Source organism: Macadamia integrifolia, chromosome 12, assembly GCF_013358625.1.
Source record: "Macadamia integrifolia cultivar HAES 741 chromosome 12, SCU_Mint_v3, whole genome shotgun sequence".
NCBI lineage: Eukaryota > Viridiplantae > Streptophyta > Magnoliopsida > Proteales > Proteaceae > Macadamia > Macadamia integrifolia.
The window spans coordinates 31,527,950-31,538,931 of NC_056568.1; the positions used below are offsets into that span (position 1 = coordinate 31,527,950).

Sequence of the window (10,982 nt, forward strand, 5' to 3'; positions counted from 1 at the left end):
TATGCTATTAATCTTTCTACCTATCTATTATGGCCGATCCATATTGATTCAAACCAAATCTGATGATTTGAGCCAGATCGAAATCTGTGGACCGGACCGAATCTCGATTCTGTATTTTAAAACCCTTGTTGCAACCGGTTCCAGTCGATTCTAGATTCTAGATTCTAGATTCCCGATTCCCGATTCGAATAGAATCGGACGTAGTAAACGATGGACGCCGATACTATTTTGGATTCCGTTCCGGGTTTGAAGACATTCAGCACAGCATGCATATGAGTCATGACCAGTGACCGATGATTAGTTTCTTTCCTTCGCTTTCTCCGTTCTACTCACTTTCTCTCTCTTATTCTCTGGTCGCACCCAAATCTCAAACGCATTCCCAATATTTCTCTATAGGTTTCCCAAAAAAACGTTCCTCTCTCGCTCTCCCTCCTCGTCAGAGTCGGGAGAAGTGAAGTATCTCTTCTGTAATGGTGTAGACGACGTCTCTGTGAGAACTGGTATAAAAAACGAAGAGAGGAGAGAAATTTGAAGAAATTCTCAAACGATCGACATCTGCAGGTTTATCTGCGCTTCGAATTTCCTTTTATGGTTTTTTATTTTGTTTGCAATGAATACTCGTGGTTTCTAGGGTTTCTGTAGGGCTTTTAAATTTATGTTGAAGGTTTCTCAATGCTGTTGCGATGATGCGAGACCCAGCTTCCGAATGTAGTTTTTGTGGTTCGGAGGAGCGTTGGCTCCTTCACAACGTACGCCATCGACAAAGCTTTCGTCGTGTCTGCACCTCATGTGTGTTGAAACTTCACCCTGGATCGTTTTGTCCTCATTGTTTCGAGGTTTACGAGGGATCTGTACCTCCTCTTCACGAGCGCGTTATGTGTTTGAAATGCTCCTCAGTTTCTCACTTGGCTTGCGTCGGGTTAGAGAATACTCGTCAGTATGTTTGTCCAAGTTGTTTGAACCCTAGTTTTTTGTTTTTCGACGTTGGTTCATCGAATAAGAAGAGTAAGGTTAGCAATGGGGAATCAGTGCCTTCTGGAAGTAAAGGAGTGATTGATCAGAAGTTGGCAAAAGTTTTCCTTTCTGCTGCTCGGATTGCTGCTAGTTCAATGGCAAAAGCGGCGGCTGCATATAGGGTTGATGCAGAGAGGAGAGTTAAAGAAGCTGCCTTGACGAGGAAGAGGGCCAAAGAAGCACTGGAACGGGTAGCTTTTCTCATGGCCAAAGAGGAAGAGAAAGAGAAAGAGGAGAGGAAGGGTAAGGGTTTGATTGTTCATCCGGCTTATGCGATGAATATGGAACAGTACAAGGCCAAAGGAAATAGTGTAGTAGCCGCAGCTGCAGCGGCACAGAAGCCAATTCAGAAAAATCCCAGGACAGAAGGGAAGGACAAGTCTGGAGGGATTCCAACTTTGACTAATATTGCGTCGACAGACAGGGATGGATGGGTTGGGGTCGCAGCTGCAGCGGCACAGAAGCCAATTCAGAAAATTCCCCGGCCAGAAGGGAAGGACAAGTCTGGAGGGATTCCAACTTTGACTAATATTGCTTCGACAGACAAGGATGGATGGGTTGGGGTCCTTCCACCAAATATGGTGCAAGGGCACCAGAAAGGTGTTTCTGTCGATCTCAAGGATAAACTCAAAGGGCCTTCTGCCCATGTTGTTGCACATCAGCAAGTTCAAAACCCCCTTGCAGTGAGCCCAAATCAGAATTCTAGCAATTTACTTAATTCGCATAACCATGTTGTAGTGAAGGAGGAGAGTAATGGGGTATTACCTGCTTCTCCTGTTGCTGGACAGTTACAGCATGCTAACAATCATGTTAAGGAAGAGCATAGAGGAAAATCAGGACGATTATTAGATTCTGACAAGGGTTCCCAGCTACCCCAGTCAAATCAAGGTCTGTGGCTGCTTTGTGGTTTTGTTTGTTGTTTTCTCCTCTCTTTCTCAATGCCCTAGTTTTCCCACTATTAATGTTACAAAATTTTCTTTAAATGTGGACCACAGATCCATTGGCGTTGACAACTAATTCTGGGGTTCTACTTGCAAGATCATCAAATACTGTGAGCTAGCTTCTGTGAGTTATTCTCGCTGGATTAAGTTGGTTACATTTTGTATTCTCTTCCATTCATAATGTGGAATCATATGGAAATTCTTTAAGAACATCCTATAGGCTATCACTTCACTTAATGCAGTTAAATGTGGTACTCTGGCATCAACTGTATCGTTAATATGAAGAATGTTTCCATTTCTTTTCCTCTTCTTCGTCCTGGTTTGGCATTTTCAAGTATATAGAAAGGACATGCTCATTCTTTCTGTTGTAAAGAAAATATGGAACTTGCCAAGGTTTGCACCATTTCCTTTTAATGTACAACATTTTGGTTCCATGTTGCCAAGATTTGGGATGCAACCTGGTTGAGCTTTGCCCATGATTTGTCCATGTTGCTAAAAAAAATTATAGGTTTTATTTCCTTGACAATGTCACTAATGTTAGAAATCCTAACTGTATTATAATGTTGATTAACTGGGTGATAATTTATTGTGGCTTTATGTGTTTACTTAGCATTGGTTGTGCATTTTAGTTTAGTTCTAAGCAATTCTCTATTACTTTTGTCCATGATCCTTATTGCTTCGAATAAATTTGCTCTATATTCACCAAAAAGAAAATGAAATTTGGCCAGAATAATGTGTTGGGCGTATTTAAATTTTGGTTGGACAACACCCAGAGAGTGAAAAATAGAAAGAAGTCCAGATTGGTGAAATTTAAATAATTTTTATACATAATCAAAATGTGATACATGACCAATTAAATTTTTTTTTTCATGTTCCAGTTTCACAAAGATATAGCTTATAAGCATTTTCTTGATATCCGGAATTATTTATCTCTCAATGGATGTTCATCAACCCAACGTACCCTTTCCCAACTAAATGGGGTTATTTACATGGGTTCTGTATCATCCATCCCTCTTTGAAGTGAAGATTGTTGTTAATCCAAATTGTATATTTTTCGTTAATTATTCCGAAGTCAGTTTTGGCTACTGCTTGGTCATTTGACTCATCTAATTGGTAGCATATTTTTCCTCCTTACCAGTGCACTCAGTGTCTTCTGCTACGCCCATACTACCTCATAGAACTCTGATCCAACTTATATCCTATTGGCACATACTCATGGAAGTTCGTGTCTTAATATTTTTATTGCTAATATTCTAAATTTCATGGTATGGGTGATGAGATTGGAAATGCACTGAGTTGATTTTTCCGTCATACCCAAAGTAGTGAAATACTGGGAAGTGGCAAGATATTCTTATTCTTTCTTGATTTTATCTTCTCCCATTGCATTCTTATATATTAAAGGGTAAAAAAACTCTTAAACAAACTCTGAGACTGAAAATAGAATTCAAAGCTAACCAAACTGTATTTCCCTATGAATCTTGCTAACAATCATAATAAAAAGATATAAAATAAATAAATAATTGCAACAATATCCCATAAAAATATTCTAAATACTCCTATGGAGGTCGGTCCAGCCATGCAAATGCATTATGTTATCTTTTGGGGCATCTGCTTCTATAAACTTCTAGAGTTCTGATTTATTAGTTCTTTCCATCTTCTGGAGTTGAATATTCCATTCTAAACATTTAGGTGTGTATGCATTCAACTAACATGCAACCATGTGTTCCTGTACATTGCTATAGTGCTAGAGGGATGTTGATTCAAGTTGAAATCCATATGGAGTGTGTTTTCTGAGGAGTGTCAAAGCATTTGAGAAGGATTGAATTACTTTTGAGCTTGCCGTATCTAATGTCGAATTTCCTTTCTTTGCTGTTTATTGTTGGAAACCACATTGGATTTTTTGGGATTGATGGTAAAGGTGGAACTGTGTTTGCCCATCCAAATTTTCTTGGTTGCAAAGGTTCTACTCTTTCTGAGTGGAATAGAGGGGAGCTGTGCTGGGTAAAACCTTCATCTGACAAGATTAGAGGGATGGCTTGCTTGTTGGGGTGTAGATGGCCCAGGCCTCGGCCTAGCATTTGTTAAATTTTGAGTGGATCTAGCCTGAGGTATGGACTAATGTAATATGAAGTGTCCAAAGTCCGAACATCTTCATGTGCTAGTCCATGTATACTTATATGTTTCTGGTTTTGAGTTCAGGGTGATGCACTCATCTCATTAATGAAGCTGGGAAACAAATTAGCATGATCTTCCCCCCCCCCCTTGTTGATGCACTACTCACGAGGTCAATTAAGTTGTGAACTATCTGCCAAAGAGTAATTAGGTTTAGTCTTTGCTCGTCATAGATACTGCCCTAGTAGGCTTCTATTTTTGTCTTCTGGTAATCTTTATGTGAGATCTCATTTAGGGCTGCAAACGGGGAGGGTGGGGTCAAATAATGGCCTTCCTTTCCTCTTAATGTGATACTGATTTGAAAGGTTTAAACATTACCAAAAACAGAACCGAAATCAAAGAACTAACTTCCATATTTAGGAGAAAACTTATATAGCAGGATTAGATTAATAGATGGACCTGAAAAGTAGGTCGAGTCCTCCTTTTAATGCTGGGGTTATTTGCTGAAAATTTCAGATCGATCCAATGGGATCTGGTTTTATGAAGGATTATACTGTTATTAGGAAAGGGACAAAACTGTCAAAATAAGATTCTGGTGAAAAGATAAGGTTGCAGATTCTTAAATCCAACTCAAAACTGATGTTATGCTATCAAAATCAGAAGCAACAGATTAGTAGAGAACAAATATCGATTTCAGTATTCAACCAATAAACCAGTCCTACTTCACAAATCAGCCAATAGAGATTAGATCTGACAACAGAATATGAAAGCTAACAGTATCACATGAAAAGTTCTGCAATCAGAATTGAAACTAGGTGTATAACTGACCTCCCAAAGCAATAATCCTATTGATTGTAGGATTAGAAACTGCAGGAAGATTTAATGGCCAGATTAGCAGAAACTTAAACTGCGGACAATACCTTAAAAAAGATTAAAGAGAAAGAGTAAGGGTAAGGGAACCAAGGTTTAAGATCTCGCTCTTGCTCCCTATCTCGCTAATCCAAAAAAGAGAGATCTGAAGATATCTCACCGAGATCATGTATTTTTTTGTGGTCGTCTCGATGGTTGGTCTCAATGGCCATATGGTCTTTGTAGTCCCTGAAACTAGGTAATTACCCTATTTTAGGACTTCTAAACACAATGGAAGAATTAGTTTTTTAAAACAATCAAACTTAAAATGGTACTTTGACTTTGTACCCTATGTAAGTAGTCCTCTTCGGACCCTAGACTATTATGCTATGTTCTACAATCAACATATGACACACCATAATCATAAGAATTTAAAAGACATCATAGATAATTACTTAATTGATTAACAATGTTATCAATTAACGTTGATGACTGATGAGTCACATTAACATACATTGAAAATTTGAAATGATACAAGTTAAGCTACATAACAACATAAGGTCAGTATGCATCATTTATTTAAACAGAAAAATAAAAACATAAAAAAATTTAAAAACAAAAAATTATTTCCCTCCATGATTCCATAGATCAGTGATATGGATCACATATAAAAAAAACCAATGTAAACCAACAAGTATTAACGATGTTTCCATGAAAAAATGGGTTTGAGAAGTTTTTTTATTTTTTATTTTTATCTAAAATGGTTTTTGAGAAGAAAAGTAACTCTAAATGTGGATGAGAGGTAATATTCTCTACTCTTTAAGCTCCAATGAGTGTAGGAATGGAGATTCTCAAGCAAAAGCACCAAAATTCTTGTTCCTTAGTGTTTTTTTTTTTTAGAAAAGTAGGAAGAGAGACGAGATTTGGGGCAAGATCTTGTCGTTTTTACACCTTGCCTGTGGTCTCGTTTCGTTAAATTAAAAAAAGGAGATCTTAGCGAGATCTCGCCGAGATCTTGGCCCATGAAGGGAACATGGGCTTCCCGCTGCAAAGTGTTTGGTTTGGATCAAACACCAGCCAAGCGTTGATCACACGCAAGGGGTTCTCCATGCAAGGAAGAAGAGCAGCAGCTATTTTTTCTGAGAATAAAATCGTGGCCTAGTCCAGCACTCGGTCTTTATTTATAAGGCTACCAAAAAGCCAAGTTAGAGTCTGACTAGGAAAACTCAGTAGCTGACTCCTATTACAACTCAACACTTCTTTTTAAAGTCTAAGTGGCCTCTAAAAGGGATGTGGGCCTAAACTTTAAATAAAAGACAAGAAATAAAATCTCTCTTAAACTGAACCAAAACAAACCACAAGGTCAACTGGGCCAAACTTAACACACTTGGAACCTAGGAGAATTAACTTAAAAGCAGGAAATAAAAGAACTAAACATAACTGGGTCCTGCGGTTCGTCTTACGATCTGCATCACCTCTCCCAGTCAATACATTGTACATACATTTTACCCTTACCTGTAAGTTGCGGGTAAGAGTACATGTCATTACCCCGTGGGCCCATTAGCAGGTAAATGCGTATTCAAATCAGATTCCACCTATTTTCCTATCACTTAGTGGTTAGTATAGTTATTTACCAGTATATATAGAATTTTGCATTGTTTGTTAGTAAAACCTAGTATCTACCACTTTCTATCAACTTGTGTATACTAGAGAATTGTGTCAAATTCTTTCTCAAAGACAACTAAACGTTGAAGGGTGTGAAGCACCTGCATGAAATCCATTCAGGAGGCATCATACTACAACTGAATAGGCAGTGTCTACTCCAAAAAGGGGGAGAAAAATGGTTGTCTGGCCCAAAATTATGACCAAGGGAGGATCTTGTGGAAGATAACATTGGTTGCTATTTCCTGGTGTATTTGGGGGTGAGATGCAGCGGCTGATTTCTCAAGAGCAGGAAATGTTATTTTCATGGATGGTTAAGGGCATAATGCATAGACTTAATGAATAATGCTTCCCATGTTATAATGATTGAGACAGTGTAATGCTTATTCTATTCGATCTTGTGCTTGGTGGATGCATTATTTATGTAGGATGCAGTCTTTGGGTAATTCTCCAGAATGGAATTCTTTTGGTATTGCTTGTTTTTTCTTTTGCTGCATTTCGTTCGTGGGATTGCCCCTTTATCAACGCTTCAATTAAGGTTCATTCCACATGCCAACTTTTTTGTGGCTCCACGCCCCCCATCTTTTTTGTGTACTGAAAAGCTAGTGCCGTTTGAAGTCAATGGGAAGAATATATCTTGGATCAGTGTCTAGTCATATATCATAGTAATGAGTGTGGGCGATCAATTTTCAGACTAAAATAGTTTGTGATATGGCCATTTTAGAACTTATTTGTGCCAATTGCCACGCAGCTCAGATGGCAATAGACGAGGTGTCTTATTGGAAATGCCATTCTCTTTGAAGGTCTCTTCCTAGATAATCTGAAAAGATTATGTTTAAAGATTCACAGAATGCTGGCTTTACTGGCTAGAAGTATATTGTAGTTGTAACTTGTGCTTCTTTCCCATGAGTAATAGTCTCCTCCTGGACATTTTGATATTTTGGAGAAGGAATCTGGACACTTGCCTGGATGGCTTTCCATTCGACTCATGACTAGATCTTGATTGGTAAACATGTGCAATGAATTGGAGACCTAAGGTTGCATTTGTTTCACTGTAAAATTTTCTGGAAAATAATTGTCATTAAAATTTTTATTTTATGTTTTTTATCATTTTCTTTTCTGGTTGGACATTGCTAATAAGCACATTTGAACATTTGAACATGTGAACATGATTGAGTTCTCAATTGATGCCTAGAGTACCAATGATCAAGATGATGTCAATATTTTGGTAAAACAGAATTTTGAAATGGATGTTGTTTTCTAATCTTTTGTGTTGCATGTCGCTCGAAAATTCCCACTTGATCCTTGTATATTTGTCTTTTAATTCTTTTTCAGCAAGTCCCCTAGATAATTTTCGGGTACATCTTCTTATTATTATTTTGGTAAACGGGTGCATCTTCTTGTTATCAAAATGTTGAAGTGAAAAGTTGTAGTCTTCTTTTGATCGCCTCTTATATTATTATCAAAAGTTATTTAATGTCATGGTAAGAAAAGGTTTTCAAAGTAATTTGAAGTGACTTGTGCTGAGTATTTTCTGAGCACGTATGTGAAATAACAGGATTTACATATACTAAATAAGGTATTAAAAAAAAAAAAGTTATGATTTTTTTTTCCTGTAAACCTTTGGCTACAATATGATTTTATGGTGAAACAAATGCTTCATTGTGAAGAGAATCGCAAGGAAAGATAGGAGGTAGGGAGCATTAGGCATATATAGCCCAAATGACCATTAAGATAAGTGGCCTGAATAACCCTGGTCTACTTATTCTTCTTTTTTTTTTTTCTATCTATTATGGGCTGCCGATTTAATGTTAGGAGGGCCAATGGTCACCTACTACACACTTAGATGTGATAGGGTTTTATTGTTTAACTAAGGATTCCTTTTTTTTTTCATGAAGGCAGAAAAGGAATGCCCTGGCTGACAGGTGAAATTCAACTCCTGTCTTGTTTGTGTGCTGCAGATGTGACACCAAGTGCTAGATTTTGCTGCACAAATGGCACCAGGAAAGGGAAAGCCATAGAAATTAGCACTATTGCCATTACATATGGGCGTGTGCATGCAGGAGATGTGACTGAGAGAAGCTGTGGCACAGAGGTTGAAAATGAGGATAGGGGCTTTCGTGGGGGAAGATTAGAGAAATGTTTTCATTATCATTGAATATAGTACGGGTCTGAGTGTAGGTCCTGTCGACATCTCAGAGAACGTAGCGCCCATAGAATTTTTGGTCTCTGGCATAGCAACAACAGATGGGGAATTGGCGTAAATGGTGGTTGCCCACCTCCAGGTAGTGGATTCCTACATTTTGTGGTGTCATGCGGAATTTGCTGGCAAATATCAATTTGATCGAATTGACTGTAAACATTTTCCATTGGCTATTTGCTTTAAGGCGGCCAAATATTTTTGATGAATGGTGGAAGACTCCCTGTTTTGATTTATGTATAATGTTAGCTGGTGAATTATTATTTTTTTTTACTAACGAAAGATATCTAGGCTTTCGACTTGATTAATTTCATGGGCTTATATTGACCCCACAACCACATAGATCAAGTCATAATAGGATTGAATGAAAACTATTCAACTTTTACTGTAAGCAGTGACGAGCACTACACCCCGTGTGAGTGGTCCAAGGTGTGCATAATAGAAGTTGAATTAAGACGTTCGAATTTATGACTTGTACAAAGTTCGTTGCTCACCAACTATGCTACCCCCTTGGGTTCTAGTTAGTGAATTAGAGATACAGACACATCCTGTAAAATTGATCAAATAATATATGCTTCATATATCTTGAATGGTTATGAAATGTTTAGTTTTGTCATCGGGATGAGAGTTTGGCCAAGTGATTAAATCAAGTGATAAAAGATTTGAGTACTAATAGAGTAGGTGCAAGCCTTAAAATGGATGGCTGACAAATGCAGTATGCATTGAATTCAGGGGTTGATGGTCAATCCAGAGTCTTCCAGACCGATGACTCCAAATTCAATGGTGAGAAATTGCAAATAGTGCCTTCAGGTTGGTGGCAATAACATGATATCCTGTAGAACACATTGTTTGAGGAATTGGCATTCAGATCGGCCAATCCGTATTGATATTGACTATTCCTAGCGAATACCAGATCAGTGGATCGGTTCTGAGTTTTGAAGAAAAACAGGGACAAATCTGTTGAATCTGGAGATCCTTGGTAGAACATTTAAATCTTTGCAAATGGGTTGGGGTTCGATGACATCCAACCCATCCAAAATGCGACCCCCAACTCTATCCACTGTCCTGCCCTAACATTCAATATATCGAACGTCGGGAACAACACTCCATATGGTGCACACTGCTACGTTAAAATTCTCTTTATCTGTATGCTGTTACTTAAATGAAAGAATGAGTGCATGAGAAACTCTAAATTGATCACTTCAAAAACAATTATTCCATAATTTAAAACAAAGTGATTTTTTTTGGACTACTGGAGCCTTGAATAATGTCACTTGAGGGAGCTAAAAGATGCAATTGCATCCATCTCCTGCTGTAAAAGAAGAGCATCGATAAAGACATCTAGGCTCTCACCCTGCATCATATCGATTATCGAATGATAAGTGATACCAACACGATGATCAGTCACACGTCCCTGGGGAAAATTGTACGTACGAATGCGTTCTGATCTATCACCACTTCCAATCTGTGTCAAGATTCAGGTAATTCCTTGTAATTCTCAAACATGTAATTAAAAGAGAGTACTTAATGAATAAATACCATCAAGCAGCCACCATTACCTGCTCTGAACGAAGTTTTGATCGGGTTGTGTGTAATCTAGACCTCTCCATCTCATATAGCTTTGCACAGAGTACTTTAAGTGCTTTGGCCTTATTCTGTGGAGGACCAAAAATGATGAAAAGTTGAGCAAGGAAAGCAATTGCACACAGACAAATATTTGAGTAGGTGGCTTAAATTAATAATGCCCACTCTAAGTTTGTTGATGAAACAAAGGTCTGGTTTACAGATAATAGTGCCTTAATGAGTTGTAACTCAAATTGCTTATAAATTGTTATCAAATAGTAGAAATTATTGTCATACTGCCCCAGGCCTAACTAGAAGTATAAACACTAGAGTAAACAAGACAATGAGGATGCATGGTTTAGGAATCATATACCATATGTTGGGATCGTTCGTCTTGTATTGATACAGTCAACCCTGAAGGAATATGAGTCATCCTAACAGCACTATTAGTGGTATTTGCATGCTGACCACCTGACCCACCAGATCTGTAAGTATCAATTTTCAAATCTTCGTTCCGTAACTGAACATCTACCTGCAGAAACTCGAAAGGAATACATAAATGTAGCAGATATGTACTATGTGATAAAGTATAAATGAACAGCAGAACTATATTGTTCTTTTTTTTTCTTTTTTTTTTTTTT

At 37.9% G+C, this 10,982-nt stretch overlaps 2 protein-coding genes across 6 annotated transcripts in view; one reads left to right on the forward strand and one right to left on the reverse strand.

The window, feature by feature from the left end:
* The first annotated feature begins 263 nt into the window (after positions 1-263).
* LOC122056946 lies at positions 264-9,014 on the forward strand. 5 transcript variants are annotated; one of them, XM_042618912.1, is made up of 4 exons: positions 264-561; positions 665-1,902; positions 2,010-2,079; positions 8,540-9,014. In XM_042618912.1, the coding sequence occupies exons 2-3, from the start codon at positions 684-686 to the stop codon at positions 2,072-2,074; spliced, it is 1,284 nt and encodes a 427-aa protein (XP_042474846.1). In that variant the 5' UTR covers positions 264-561; positions 665-683; the 3' UTR covers positions 2,075-2,079; positions 8,540-9,014. The 5 variants fall into 5 exon arrangements, with proteins under 5 accessions (XP_042474846.1, XP_042474847.1, XP_042474848.1 ...); XM_042618913.1 differs by having other exon boundaries at positions 264-1,902; positions 8,477-9,014; XM_042618914.1 differs by having other exon boundaries at positions 264-1,902; positions 8,481-9,014.
* A 722-nt stretch (positions 9,015-9,736) lies between these two features.
* Positions 9,737-10,982, reverse strand: part of LOC122056947 (peptide chain release factor 1, mitochondrial) — a gene marked incomplete in the record, with an annotated part of 12,476 nt that continues 11,230 nt past the window's right edge. Inside the window, 3 exon segments of the mRNA XM_042618916.1 lie at positions 9,737-10,243; positions 10,338-10,433; positions 10,715-10,873. Of these exon segments, the coding sequence (XP_042474850.1) occupies positions 10,049-10,243; positions 10,338-10,433; positions 10,715-10,873 (450 nt within the window).